Source organism: Zootoca vivipara, chromosome 6 (assembly GCF_965207765.1).
Source record: "Zootoca vivipara chromosome 6, rZooViv2.hap1.1, whole genome shotgun sequence".
In the NCBI taxonomy this organism is placed as follows: Eukaryota; Metazoa; Chordata; class Lepidosauria; order Squamata; family Lacertidae; genus Zootoca; species Zootoca vivipara.
In genome coordinates, this window is record NC_142589.1 from 84,430,885 (window position 1) to 84,443,968 (window position 13,084).

At 48.1% G+C, this 13,084-nt stretch overlaps 1 protein-coding gene across 3 annotated transcripts in view; it reads left to right on the top strand.

The window, feature by feature from the left end:
• Positions 1-8,732, top strand: part of SHD (Src homology 2 domain containing transforming protein D) — a 38,319-nt gene extending 29,587 nt beyond the window's left edge. For 2 of the 3 annotated variants that reach the window (XM_060275430.2, XM_060275429.2), the window contains exons 6-7: positions 72-191; positions 5,556-8,732. In XM_060275430.2, coding sequence (XP_060131413.2) covers positions 72-191; positions 5,556-5,742 — 307 coding nt within the window. In that variant the 3' untranslated portion in view covers positions 5,743-8,732. The remainder of the gene's footprint in view (positions 1-71; positions 192-5,555) is intronic. The other variant, XM_088672880.1, reaches the window with a different exon arrangement.
• Positions 8,733-13,084: the final 4,352 nt, after the last annotated feature.

Here is a 13,084-nt window from a genome sequence, read left to right on the forward strand (position 1 = left end):
TGGGCAAAGGGATGAGGATTTGCAAGCTGTGACCCTGCTGGGCTTCCTCTCACCCCCCTCACCCCCCCCAGGTGGTTTCACGGCACAATCAGCCGAGCCGACGCGGAATCCCTCCTGACCCTTTGCAAGGAAGGAAGCTACTTAGTTCGGAACAGCGAGACCAGCCGCAACGACTACTCTCTCTCCCTCAGGTAAGCGGGCATTTTCTTCCCTGTCTGCGCTTTCCAAACTGGGAATCTTAAGGAACATTCCAGGAGCTGGGCATGTTGACTTTTCCAGATTTCAAATTCCAAAAACGAGGTTTGCAAAAAAAAAAAAAGTTGCAACGCAACTTTTGGATCTGAAATATATGCTGGTTAAATTAATCTAATCTAATTTAGTTTTGCTTGGGAAGAGGTATGTAAAATCACATCAAAATCCTTAAAGGATGACTGCCAAGTACCTGCAGGTATATTATATATTAATGTTATTTTTCTTATGATGATGATTTAGCATTTCCTGACATTTGCAGAAGGTGCAATGGAGATACTTTGGTTTTTCAAAAGCAGTTTATGCACTTCATCATCAAACATACGGTACTTAACAAGCTAAATGTTGTCTGACGAAAAAAAGAAAGAAAAAGAAATATGAAAAATGGGAGTTTTGCCTCCCAAAATGGCAGGGTGTGCAAACAAAGCAACTAAAACTTCCTGAAAATTAAAAGCTGTGATAAGCTAAAAACATACAAGCTATTGGTTTTACAAAAATTATATGCCGTTTGATCTAAATAATCATAATCATAACAAACCTTGAAGCGGTTTGCAAAAAGTCTAAAGCAATGAATCTATTTGCTGCTGCCCGAGTGCTGGAAAAAAGACCTGCTACCTGCTGCAAGGCCCGTTTCCCCCTGGCCTGGGGGGCCCAAACCCCCTCTGGACAGCTCAGAGAGGCTCCTGGGGGCCACCGGGACGTGGCTGGAACAGCGCTTGGGTTGGGGGACCTGGCTAAAATGTTGTAAAATGTTTTAGACAGTTCTGATTTTGATTCCTCTGTTTCATTTTTGTTGGGCTGGTGTTGGTTAAGTATTTAGTTGGGGGGTGGCAGTTACTTTAATTTGGGTATAACTGCAAACTGTTTGTTGTTGTTGTTGTTGGTATTAATGATTTATTGGTTTGTTTGTTTGTTGCTTGTATAGGACAGGCACGTCCAACAGGTAGATCGTGATCTACCAGTAGATTACTGGATGTCTGTGGTAGATCACTGGCTTCCCCCAAAGAAGCTCATCATTTTTGCCCAGCACCCCTAAAAAACGTGGCTTTCCCCCTCCTTAAAAAAAGTTCAACAACTTTGACCTGAACCCCTTAAAAGGGGGTGGATCACTGCCAGTTTTTAACTCTGCGAGTAGATTGCAGTGTCTTGGGAGTTGGCCATCCCTGGTATAGGATATCTTGTTTTTTTAATGTTTGATGTTTTGTTGTGTTTTATATGTTGTAAGCTGCGCAGAGTGGCTGGGGAAACCCAGCTAGATGGGTGGGATATAAATTATTATTATTATTAGTAGTAGTAGTAGTAGTAGTAAAAGCAACCAAAATGTTCAAGAAATGAAAAAACAGCAGCAAGCCAAAAAGACACCAGACATTTAATCCCTGAAATTCATATACCAAAACCGCAGGAGCTGTCTGCCCCAGAGGCGACACTTTTACGTCCGCCCCACTGGGCCAGTGATCTTGGGACATGCAAGATGAAGAGGCCAAAAAGGGGCTGCCCTGCTATTATGGGATGCCCCAAAGGCCCCCAGCGGAGAGCGAGAGAACCTTTTCCCTCCCCCTTCCTTTGCACCAAGATAAATATTTGATAGCCAGCCCTGCTGTTCAGAGAGCAAAGAACATCTGTCCCTCTGATCTGTGCATGAACATGATGAAGCATTCATCGCTTGGGGCCTCCATGTGCGACCGCATGGGCTCAGCATGCGCCGAGAGGGAGCACACCAGCCTGGCTCTTCCATGTGTGTTGCGTTGGTTGATACTGAAGAGGCCACCCTTTCTCTTAAGATCCATGTTCTTTAAATGCTTTTCGATGCTTGCTTTTTAAATCTATGAGCCTGAGAGCCACTGCAGTGTAGTGGTTAGAGGGAGGACCTTGGAGAAGCCAGGGTACAAATCTCCAGTTGGCCACGAAGCTGGCCAGGCGACTTTGGGGGCCAGTCGCTGTTTCCTCTCAAGGGTCGTTGTGAAGATTAAATGAGGCACCTGACCTTGAGCTTCTTGGAGGAAGAGGAAGGGATATGTTGTTGTTTAGTCGTTTAGTCGTGTCCGACTCTTCGTGACCCCATGGACCATAGCACGCCAGGCACTCCTGTCTTGCACTGCCTCCTGCAGTTTGGTCAAACTCATGTTCGTAGCTTCGAGAACACTGTCCAACCATCTCGTCCTCTGTCGTCCCCTTCTCCTAGTTCCCTCAATCTTTCCCAACATCAGGGTCTTTTCCAAGGATTCTTCTCTTCTCATGAGGTGGCCAAAGTATTGGAGCCTCAGCTTCAGGATCTGTCCCTCCAGTGAGCACTCAGGGCTGATTTCCTTCAGAATGGATAGGTTTGATCTTCTTGCAGTCCATGGGACTCTCAAGAGTCTCCTCCAGCACCATAATTCAAAAGCATCCATTCTTCGCCGATCAGCCTTCTTTATGGTCCAGCTCTCACTTCCATGCATCACTACTGGGAAAACCATAGCTTTAACTATACAGGCCTTTGTAGGCAAGGTGATGTCTCTGCTTTTTAAGATGCTGTCTAGGTTTGTCATTGCTTTTCTCCCAAGAAGCAGGCGTCTTTTAATTTCATGACTGCTGTCACCATCTGCAGTGATCGAGGAGGAAGGGATATACAAAGGCCAAAATAGTAAATAAACGAGAAGGTTGGAATCTCAGAGCATCCCTAAAGCTGGGCTTCATTCTGGGCAGACCCAGGACCCAGCTCAGCCCCTCCGCCAGGCTTCCCACCCCCTTCCTCTGTCGTGATTATGCAGTGCTTTAATCCATCGGGATTTATCCCTTGCCTGCAATGGAAGGGAAGCAAAGTGACAGATGAGTTGTAATCTGCGGCAAAAAAGTCAGAGCTTGGCGTTCCAGGCTTCCCCGACCCCCTTCTCCTCCCGAGTCCTTTGGCGCTTTGATCACACCAAGCCGTGTCAACTGCCATGGACGCGGCCTTTCATCTGCTTCCCTGCTCTGTCAAACCCGTAACATTAAAACGGCCTCTCTCCCTCCAGCACCAATTCCCTCCCCACCTCATGATCCGTGGACGGCTTGCTGCAGAAAAGTCATTCGCCGTGTCCCTGAAATTCATTTTCAGACTCTTGCAGTCTGCTCTTTTCCACCAGCACCCTCTTGCCTTCTGTTAGGGAACATTCACTTCCTCCAATTTTGTCTTTGGCGGACCAAGACTTGAGACCGGGGGGGGGGGGTCTCCTGGACCCAAGTCCTTTATGGGAAAAGTGTGTTGAGCAGGTGCTTTGCATGTAAAGGAGTTCGGTCCCTGACGTCTCTGCGTAGGGCAGGCTAAAATCCCAGCCAGCCTCTGCCTGTCAGTGCCTACCCTCCAACATTTCTCAGATGAAAATAGGGACACCCTATTCTACAAGGGACCCAGGTGGCGCTGTGGGTTAAACCACAGAGTCTAGGGCTTGCTGATCAGAAGGTCGTCAGTTCAAATCCCTGCAACGGGGTGAGCTCCCGTTGCTCGGTCCCAGCTCCTGCCCACCTAGCAGTTTGAAAGCACATCAAAGTGCAAGTAGATAAATAGGGACCGCTCTGGCGGGAAGGTAAACGGCGTTTCCATGCGCTGCTCTGGTTCGCCAGAAGCAGCTTTGTCATGCTGGCCACATGACCCGGAAGCTGTCTGCGGACAAACGCCGGCTCCCTCGGCCTATAGAGCGAGATGAGCGCCGCAACCCCAGAGTCGGACACGACTGGACCTGATGGTCAGGGGCCCCTTTACCTTTATTCTACATCAGGAAGCTTCTCCTGTGTTTCATCTCTCCACATGCATAGACGTCATATGCACGCGTACATCAGTCACCTTGAGCCAAGGGCAACCTCTCTGCTGAACCTACCTTGCAGGGTTGCTGTAAAGGAAAAATGTGCAAGGGAAGGGATTGTGTACAACAGCGTCTACAGATACATGGAATTAAATAAAATTTTAGTGGTAAGCTGACTTGAGTCCCTGTCAGGAAAAAAGTTAGGATAAGAATAGAATAGAATAGAATAGAATAGGAGAGTAAATCCTTTTGAATTCGGTGCGAATGAGTAAAAATGCTTCAGATTGCAGTGTAAGGCTGCCCAGTCTCAACCCTGTTACCTTGGAGTAAGCTCCATTGAATGCAGTGGGACTTACTTCTGATAAACAATTTATAATAAAGGGATAAACACTCCACACGTTTCCTAATAAATGGTTGGTTGCTGACGCATTGTAACTCGCGTTACGCAGGGCTGTCCCTGAAGCTGACTCAGAAACTACAGCGGGTGCAGAATGCCGCGGAGGGGCTCCGTACGGGGTCCCTGCCGCAGGACCACATTCACCCAGTGCTTTACCAGCTGCACTGGCTCCCGGTGGAGTACAGGATCAGATTTAAGGTGCTGGTTTTGACCTTTAAAGCCCTATGCGAGTAGGACCCCCGTATCTACGGGATCGCCTCTCCTGGTATGCCCTGCAGAGGACCTTGAGGTCCACAAATAACAACGTTTTGGAGATCCCGAGCCATAAGGAGGCTAGATTGGTCTCAATGAGCGCCAGGGCCTTTTCAGTATTGGCCCCGACTTGGTGGAACGCTCTCTCAAAGGAGACCAGAGCCCTGCGGGATTTGACATCTTTCCGCAGGGCCTGCAAGACAGAGCTGTTCTGCCTGGCCTTTGGGGCTGGACTCAGTCTGGCCCCTTATGGTTTTGATTTGGGCCATTTTAAAATAAGACTGCTTTTTTAAAAAAAAATCAATTGTATTTTAACCCGCATTTTAATTAATTGTTTTTCTTTCTTGTATGTCTTATTGTAATTTTATTGATGTCAGCCGCCCTGAGGCCGGTTCTGGCTGGGGAGGGCGGGGTATAAATAAAATTTTATTATTTTTTAAGAATTTAAAGGGGATTGGTGACATTTTCCTTCAAAATTATAGGAAAGGCCTTGTGTGCCAGTTTCACCATTTCTTTCATTTGGTGTCTGTGCCTTATTTTCCGTGTAAACAGGACTCTTGCTTTTGCACACACACACACACCACTTTTAATTGTTCTCCAAGACGTGGAGGGGAGGAAAAAGGAAAAGCGGGACATTCTGGGATCAAATCAGAAACTGGGATAGCTTATGTAATTCCAGGACTGTCTCTGGGAAATCAGGACACTTGGAGGGTATTTTCAGTTAGATATTGCCGGTGTGGGCAGTGGTCTGATCAAAGCAACTTCCTATGTGAATGAAAGCAGAACAACTCTGGAAACAACTCGGCTGTGTTTTCTTTCTTAGCTTCCAAAGCCATGAGGACTAGCACCTCTAACTTCTCTCTCTCTCTCTCTCTCTCTCTCTCTCTCTCTGGCAGGAGCAGCCAAGGCTTCATGCACATGAAATTCACCCGGACGAAGGAGAACAAGTATGTCTTGGGCCAAAACAGCGCCCTGTTCGATAGCGTCCCCGAAGTCATCCATTTCTACACGGCTCAAGAGCTGCCTGTCAAAGGTGCTGAGCACCTCTCCTTGCTGTATCCCGTCGCTGTTCAGACTCTGTGAAAAGGACTCTGGCCACTGGCTGCTGTGGGAGCAAAGGGGCTGCTGTTTTATTCTTTATTTTTTCATTTGATCCAAAGAGACTTGGCACGTTGAATGTCTGGAGTGCAGAACATCGGGAGGAGAGGCACCCACTACGTGTCCTCCTGCTCCTAAGTAAGAACAATGGGCAGTTGGCCACCCCAACCCGCGGCCACCATCGTTCCACAACCGCGACATCTCCAGCAGTGGGGAAGGGTATCCTGCGGTGACCTGCCCTTCCCCACACTTGCTGGGCACCCTGACACGTCTGGCCTTGCATTTGCTGGGTTCTGAGCCATCGCCAGGAGGCCCCGTTTTGAGGCTTCCCCCGGAGCCTGCTCTCCATTTTCTTTCTCATTTCAGATTCCAGCAAACTCCACCCTGCTGGTCCTGCCTTCATGGGGGGGGGGGGGGAGAATGAGCCTTCTGAGATCTCAGAATGTATCTTGCTTTCCAGAGGCTCCCCACTATAGAATCACACAATCACACAATTGTAGAGTTGGACCCCTGCAACACAGGAATCACAGCTCATGTTTTTGCTGAATTACTCAAAGCAGCCAGAATTTTGAGGGGGGGGAGCGTTCCTGCACCCAGGGCTTGTTATTTGCCTCCACCTGGCAGCAGGCTCAGACTCCTGCAATATTTCTAATTTGTACAATTGTCCCACCCCCAAAAAACAATGCCCTCTTATCCTGTAACGTTTAGTATGGCAAATTGTTGTTGTCCATCACATGGATTGATTGATTGATTTGGGAAGGACGTCAGAGGGCCATCTCATCTAGCCCCCAGCAATTTGGGACATTGGTTGCTGCAGCAACCCTGGCAGGTAGGCCTCTGCTTAAAAACCTTTTTGAGAAGGAGCATCTTTCTTGTCCTGAAGGCCTGTTGGTTCAGGAGCTCCGTCCAGGACCAGAGCTGTTCCACCCTCTCTCTGCAACAAGCTCTTGCAGAAAAAGCAAAACACAGAGACTCGGGGCACCTTAGGCGGCTAACAAATTTATCATGGCACAAAGCTTTCTCTTTGTCAGACGCATTAAGGGGAATCTTACTTGGCAGGCAGATAAAGGCAGAAATTCAATCCAATTCAATATAAGTTTATTGTTCTTGCCAAAGGCCATGACAAACCCACAGCAAGAGTACCAATAAAAGAATACAGATCATGTATAAGCCAGCATCCGTAATTTAAGAGAGAGGTTACCAGAGACACCAACAAAGTCAAATCCAGCTTGTGTTCAAATTAAACCTCTGAATCACCATAATTTATAGCAATTATATCTCTTTTTCCTGCCCCCCCCCGGCAGCCTGCACATAGAGGGGCGCTCTCTGTGTTATGAAGCTAGTAAAAAGGTAAAGGGACCCCTCACCATTAGGTCCAGTTGTGACCGACTCTGGGGTTGCACGCTCCTCTCGCGTTATTGGCCGAGGGAGCCGGCGTACAGCTTCCGGGTCATGTGGCCAGCATGACAACGCCGCTTCTGGCGAACCAGAGCAGCACACAGAAACGGCGTTTACCTTCCCACCGGAGCGGTACCTATTTATCTACTTGCACTTTGATGTGCTTTCAAACTGCTAGGTTGGCAGGAGCTGGGACCGAGCAACGGGAGCTCACCCCGTCACAGGGATTCGAACTGTCGACCTTCTGATCGGCAAGCCCTAGGCTCAGTGGTTTAACCCACAGCGCCAGTATTGTCTAGCATTGTCACTCAAAAGAAACCAGACCATTTCTGCCTGGGTGCGTCTGCTTGCTTTTGTGAAGAAAGGTTTCGGAAAGCAATCTCTTGGGTCTCTATATAAGGGGCAGGCTAGCAGATGGGGAGTGATGCCTTCTACCCGAGGCTGACCCCAAATCCAGGGTCTGTCTGCATATGGGACCTGTTGTAGCAGCCATCCAAGACTGCAATGCTCATCATTTGGCAACGCAGCTCAGTAACGGCATTTCTCAAGGAAGTTGGCAAAGGAAGCTCTAAAATGCTCTATTCTCAAGGGTGTGTGTGTGTGTTGTGTTTCTAATTCCTTGTGAGTTGGCCAAGGAAACACTCCCAAGAAACAGTCACCAATAGCACAGGTAGTGTGGCATTGGTAAGCCAATGGACACCATTTGCTAATTAACACAAAATGCTAATCAACATTGTTTTTATTTAACTCAGAGTGATGGCATGCCATATGGTTCCTTTGATGTTCATTTGTTCTCTATCATGGGCAAGCTTAAGGGCAGTTTCTGCTTGATGGATATTGCCAGTTCTTTTTGCTGGCGGCATGTGCTGGCAATACCCCCTTTCCCCCTAGAATCAAAGCACTGGTTGTTGCCATTCCTGCTGCCAGACCAGGGGCCATTTGCTCTTTTGCATCGAGACTGACCCGTCTTGCCCATGTAGAAGGCAGAAGGGCATCTGACAAAGTGGGCTTGACTCCTTCTTCTTCTTTGGCGATCCCTCGTAGCCGAGTAAGATTGTCCTCCATAAACACAGATTTTAACAATGGGTCCGTAAGTGACTGTGGAGGCCAATTCTGGATCCACACGTCCTTCCACAGTGGGGACATTGGTTTCCGGGCGGGAGTTGATCACGGTGTGGATTTGCCAAGCGTGCCTTCCTCTTAGCACGTTTCTCCCTTGCATCCTAAGATCGAGTTTCTTCCAAGCCCATGACACCTTTGGTGAAGGCTGTTCTCCAACTGGAGCGCTCGCAGGCCAGTGTTTCCCAGTTGCCGGTGTTTATACTACATTTTTTAAAGATTTGCCTTGAGACAGTCTTTAAACCTCTTTTGTTGACCACCAGCATTACGCTTTCCATTTTTAACGAAAGCTTGTGCCATAATGCATTTGTTAGCTGTTCTGGTGCCACAAGACTCTTTGATTGCTTTTTGCTTCAAGTAGAGTAAGATGGTGATTGGATTGCCTCGTAATTGTTGCTACTCCAGCCTTAATGGAGCAGGAAAGAGAAGGAAGCTTTCAATGCAATGAAGGTAGGGTTGCCAGACTCAATAGAGGACAGGACTTCTGTGCCTTTAATTGCCCTGCTCTCTTTTGAGTCTGGGAACCTTAAAGAGAAACCAGCAGACCCTTTGTTTAATTTCCAAGCCAAGGGTCTGCTGGTTTCTCTTTAAGGTTTCCAGACTCAAAAGAGAGCAGGGTAATTAAAGGCACAGAAGTCCTGTCCTCTATTGAGTCTGACACCCCTAAATGAAGGGGGGGTGTCTTTCCTCTTACTCATGGTGTAGGGGAGATGTGGGGGCCTTGGCCATGCAGGCAGCACAAGACCTATTTGTGGCCCAGGACTGAGGCTTCTGCTGTCCCAGGCTGGGTCGTTTGTCGTCTCCCTCCCTTCCAAGCTATTTCTGCCATCTTTGTTACATGTTTCCTCGGGCATCTCGTGTGGGAGAGGGGGTGTCTGTTCCCTCTGTTTGTCCTGTGTTCTGGTGCAATATATTTCCTCCCTTCCTCTTTGCCACGATGGTGTTGCCATTGCATTAAACTCCTCCATCCGCACGGCCCTGCCTGTCCCTTTTTCACTGAGAGAGCCTCTTTCCCCAGGAGGAAGGGGAACGGAGCTCAGTCAGGGGTGGGGACAGCCGCTTTCCATGCAGACGGTTCCCAGTTGAGCCTCTGGTCTTTCCAGCTAAAAAGGATCAGTTGCCAGGGGGTGTGGGAAGGCCCTTCTCTCTGCTTGAGACCCTGGGGAGCTGCTGCCAGTCAGAGCAGGCAAGATTGAGGGGGGTGCACAAATAGTTGCCCTGGGGTAAGGCATAGATAGCTCAGCAGTTTGTACATCTGCACTGTACATTGAAAGCACTTTAAGCAGACATGGATTCGCTCAAAGAATCCTGGGAACCATAGTTTGCTAAGAGCAAGCATAGGCAACCATGGCTCTCCAGGTGTTTTGGAACTACAACTCCCATGATCCCTAGCTAACAGGGCCAGTGGTCAGGGATCATGGGAGTTGTAGGTCCAAAACATCTGGCGAGCCAAGGTTGCCTATGCCTGGCTAAGAGTGTTGGGAATGGTTAGGAGACCTCTTCCCAGAGCTACAATTCCCAGAGTTCCCTGGGAAGAGAGACTGGCTGTTAAACCACACAGGGAATTGTAGTTTCCTAACAACTCTCAGTGCCCTTAACAAACTGCAGTTCAAAGCAACTAGCAGTTGTAAAATTAAAACAAGCAAGCAAACAAACCCACAGACCTACATTCATGCCACACGCAGCATTGATATCTGGTGCTTCATCGACCCTGGGCAGAACCAGTGCACATTTAAAGCACATGACGTCCCCCAAAGAATCCCAGGAGTTGTAGTTTAGACCTCACAGAGCTCTAATTCCCAGAGCCTGTAACAAACTACAGTTCCCCGGATTATTTGGTGGGGTGGGGTGGGGGTTTGACAAGTGTATTGGATGTGCTTTAAATGTGTGGTGAGTTTTTTTGGGAGCCAATCCTCTGCCTGCCTACCAGATGCTGGGGATTTTAGAGTGAGGTGGGGATATTCCCATCATGCCTTGGTCCTTCTGGGCAAGTTCTATTCAGAGCTAAGTGGACCATTATTCCGAGCCAATTCTTAAAAAGAAACAGTCATTTTGATCTCTGGCTCTGTTTTTTTATGTTTAGAAAACCTCTTTCTGCCAGCTCTCTGAGGAGGAACCAGGTTGGTCGAGTGACTGATTTTACTTATATTCTGCTTTCCCAGAATGAGCTGAGCCCAAAGAGGCTCACAGCAAACATTCAAAACATCCAAGTTGGGAGCGCTGGAAATACAAATGTACAAAGCGCAGAGCATGCCAGTAAACCAACCATTTAGCAAACGCTGAACAAATCCAGCATTATAAAAATAAAAGGTACACGAATGCAAAGCAAAAATGACAATAAAGTCAGTTCATCCCAGCTTCAGGAACCACAGATTTAACTGCAGTTGGTGCAGCGGGTGGGGGGCCAGGGAGTGAATGCATGTACACTAATTTCTAAGCAGTCTGCAGCTCCCTTTTGGCATCTGAAACAGGTGCTGCGTTGCTGGAACAAATCCCTTACTGCAGTTGGCAAAACAAAAAGGAGGATAATGTGCCAGCTGTACCAAGCACACCCCAGTTTTACCCAAGACCAGCTGTCTGCCTCACCTCCACGTCTCTCCCTCTCTCCCCCCCCCCCTGCAATTCAGCCGGGCTCCATCCCATTGCCTGGAGGACCCGTGTCTCCATAGAAACCAGAGCATTGCGCCAATAAGGCTTCCTGTCACTTCAAGGTGAAAAGAGGCAGAGAGCAGAATTATGGCACTCTGGATGGCCCTTCCAGTGGCTGCAACTGCAAAAGCGGCTTTGCTTGCTTATGTGGGGAGTCATGGGGGGGGCAGGCTGCCTGGGCACCCAGCCTTTTCTTTCACCTCACCTCACCCCACCCTTCACCCCAAAACCCGTTTTGCAAAATGTGGTCGTCTCTGCCCCCTGCAAGCAACAAAATTATGCCCCTTCCTACCAGCCTCTAGGTTGGGAGAAAGGCGCTGTCACTGGACAGAGCCCAAGGCCTAGTCTTAGTTATTGCATTTAGAGAATCACAGAATTGTGAGTTGAAAGAGTTCCCCAAGGGTCATCTAGCCCAACCCACTGCAATGCAGACAGGCGGCTAGCAGACCTCCGTTTAAAAACCTCTGCTTCACCCTTTTCTCTGAGGAGCTCAAGGTAACATGTGACACATTTAATCCCCAAAGCAAAGGTGATCAGAAGACATCCCGGCGACATTGCTATAACGTTTTGGACTTCAAATGGGTTCCAGCACTCGGGACTTAGAATAGTGTGGTATTGTTTATTTTCTTATTGCATTTGTTGCAATTATTCCCCATCTTTGTTTCAAGGTGGCATACCCTGGTTCTCATTTAACCCACACAACAACCCTGCGAGGTACCCTGTTTCTCCTAAAATAAGGCATACCCATAAAATAAGCCGTAGCAGGATTTCTAAGCATTTGTGCAATCTAAGCCATACCCCAAAAAATAAGACATAGTGATAGGCGCAGTTCTGGAGGGCGCCAAGGAAGAGGCGAGGCTGGACGCGTAATAAAAAAATAAGACTGGGTTTTTTTTAGGAAAAATAAATATAAGACGTCTTATTTTCGGAGAAATATGGTAGGTGAGACTGAGAGGCAGGAATTAGTCCCACACTGGCTCTGTTTTAGGACTGTATTTTATATCTTCATATCCTAATATTTTCTCCCCGAAGCTCAAGATGGTGTTCATGATTCTCTCCCTCCTCGCCAGATACCAGAGCCTCTTTCATAACGCCGCTTGTACGAAAAGTACCAGGGAGAACAGAGGAATAGTATTTAAGTGACCTCCTGTCTGAACGGAATCCCCAGGTCACCAGAAATGTCAAAGAAAGCAAAAAGTGACACTGCTCCCCAAATAGCAGCTCACAGTCAAATTATTCTATTTTTTTTAGAAAAAAAAAACTTAGTGGAGTTTATATTTCCTTGGATACATATTTAAAATCTATTTAAGTTGGTGCCGTATATCGATTATTAAATTTCACCATTTTAATGTTTATGTAAAAATTATGCTGAATTTTACTATGCTGGGTGTTTAGCCATAATAATAGACACGCATTCGTTCTCCCTCCTCACTTAACCCCCCACAACAACCCTGCGATCTGGGCAGGATTTGAACCCTGGCCCCTCCCAAGTCCTAGCCTGACCCTCTCTGCACACTGGTGAGAGTGCCGTTAGGCGTGTGCAGAGTGCATCCTGCCCACCCTCAGGGCTAAACGCAGCTCTCTGCCATTGAACGGAGGGTAAGACAAAATGCCTCTTAAAATATTAAATAAACTGTAACCAGCTGTAGGCACCAGACCGAGACGAGGAGAGTCAGCAGAAGAAAAGGCCAGGCCAAGTTTATGTCTCTCCTGAGACTCGGCTAAGTGCGAGGGGCAGCGCGGGAGAAGCTCCAGAGGCAGCCCCATTGATTTGCTAGGGCAAGAAAAACACTTTCCATCAGTCCAGGCAGCCTGACTCAGCCCTTTTCCTGGTCTGGATGCAAGGACTGTAAGAGAGAACTATGGGTGGGTGGGCAGGTTGGGGCTGTGGGAGGAAGCCCAGGGGAGAGGCAGCGTGGTGCAGTGGTTGGAGGGTTGGACAGGGACCTGGGAGACTGAGGTTCAGAGCCCCACTCGGCCGCAATGAAGCTGGCAGGTGAAGTTCAGCCGAACCTGCCCCATAGCGCTGTTGTTGCTGTTACTCTCATCGTTACTGCTGTTGCTGTTATTATTATCATTATTAATACACCACCCTACACCTGTAGATCTCAGAGCGGTGCACAACATAAAATTGCGGTTGTTGGTACGGTGAGGATTACGA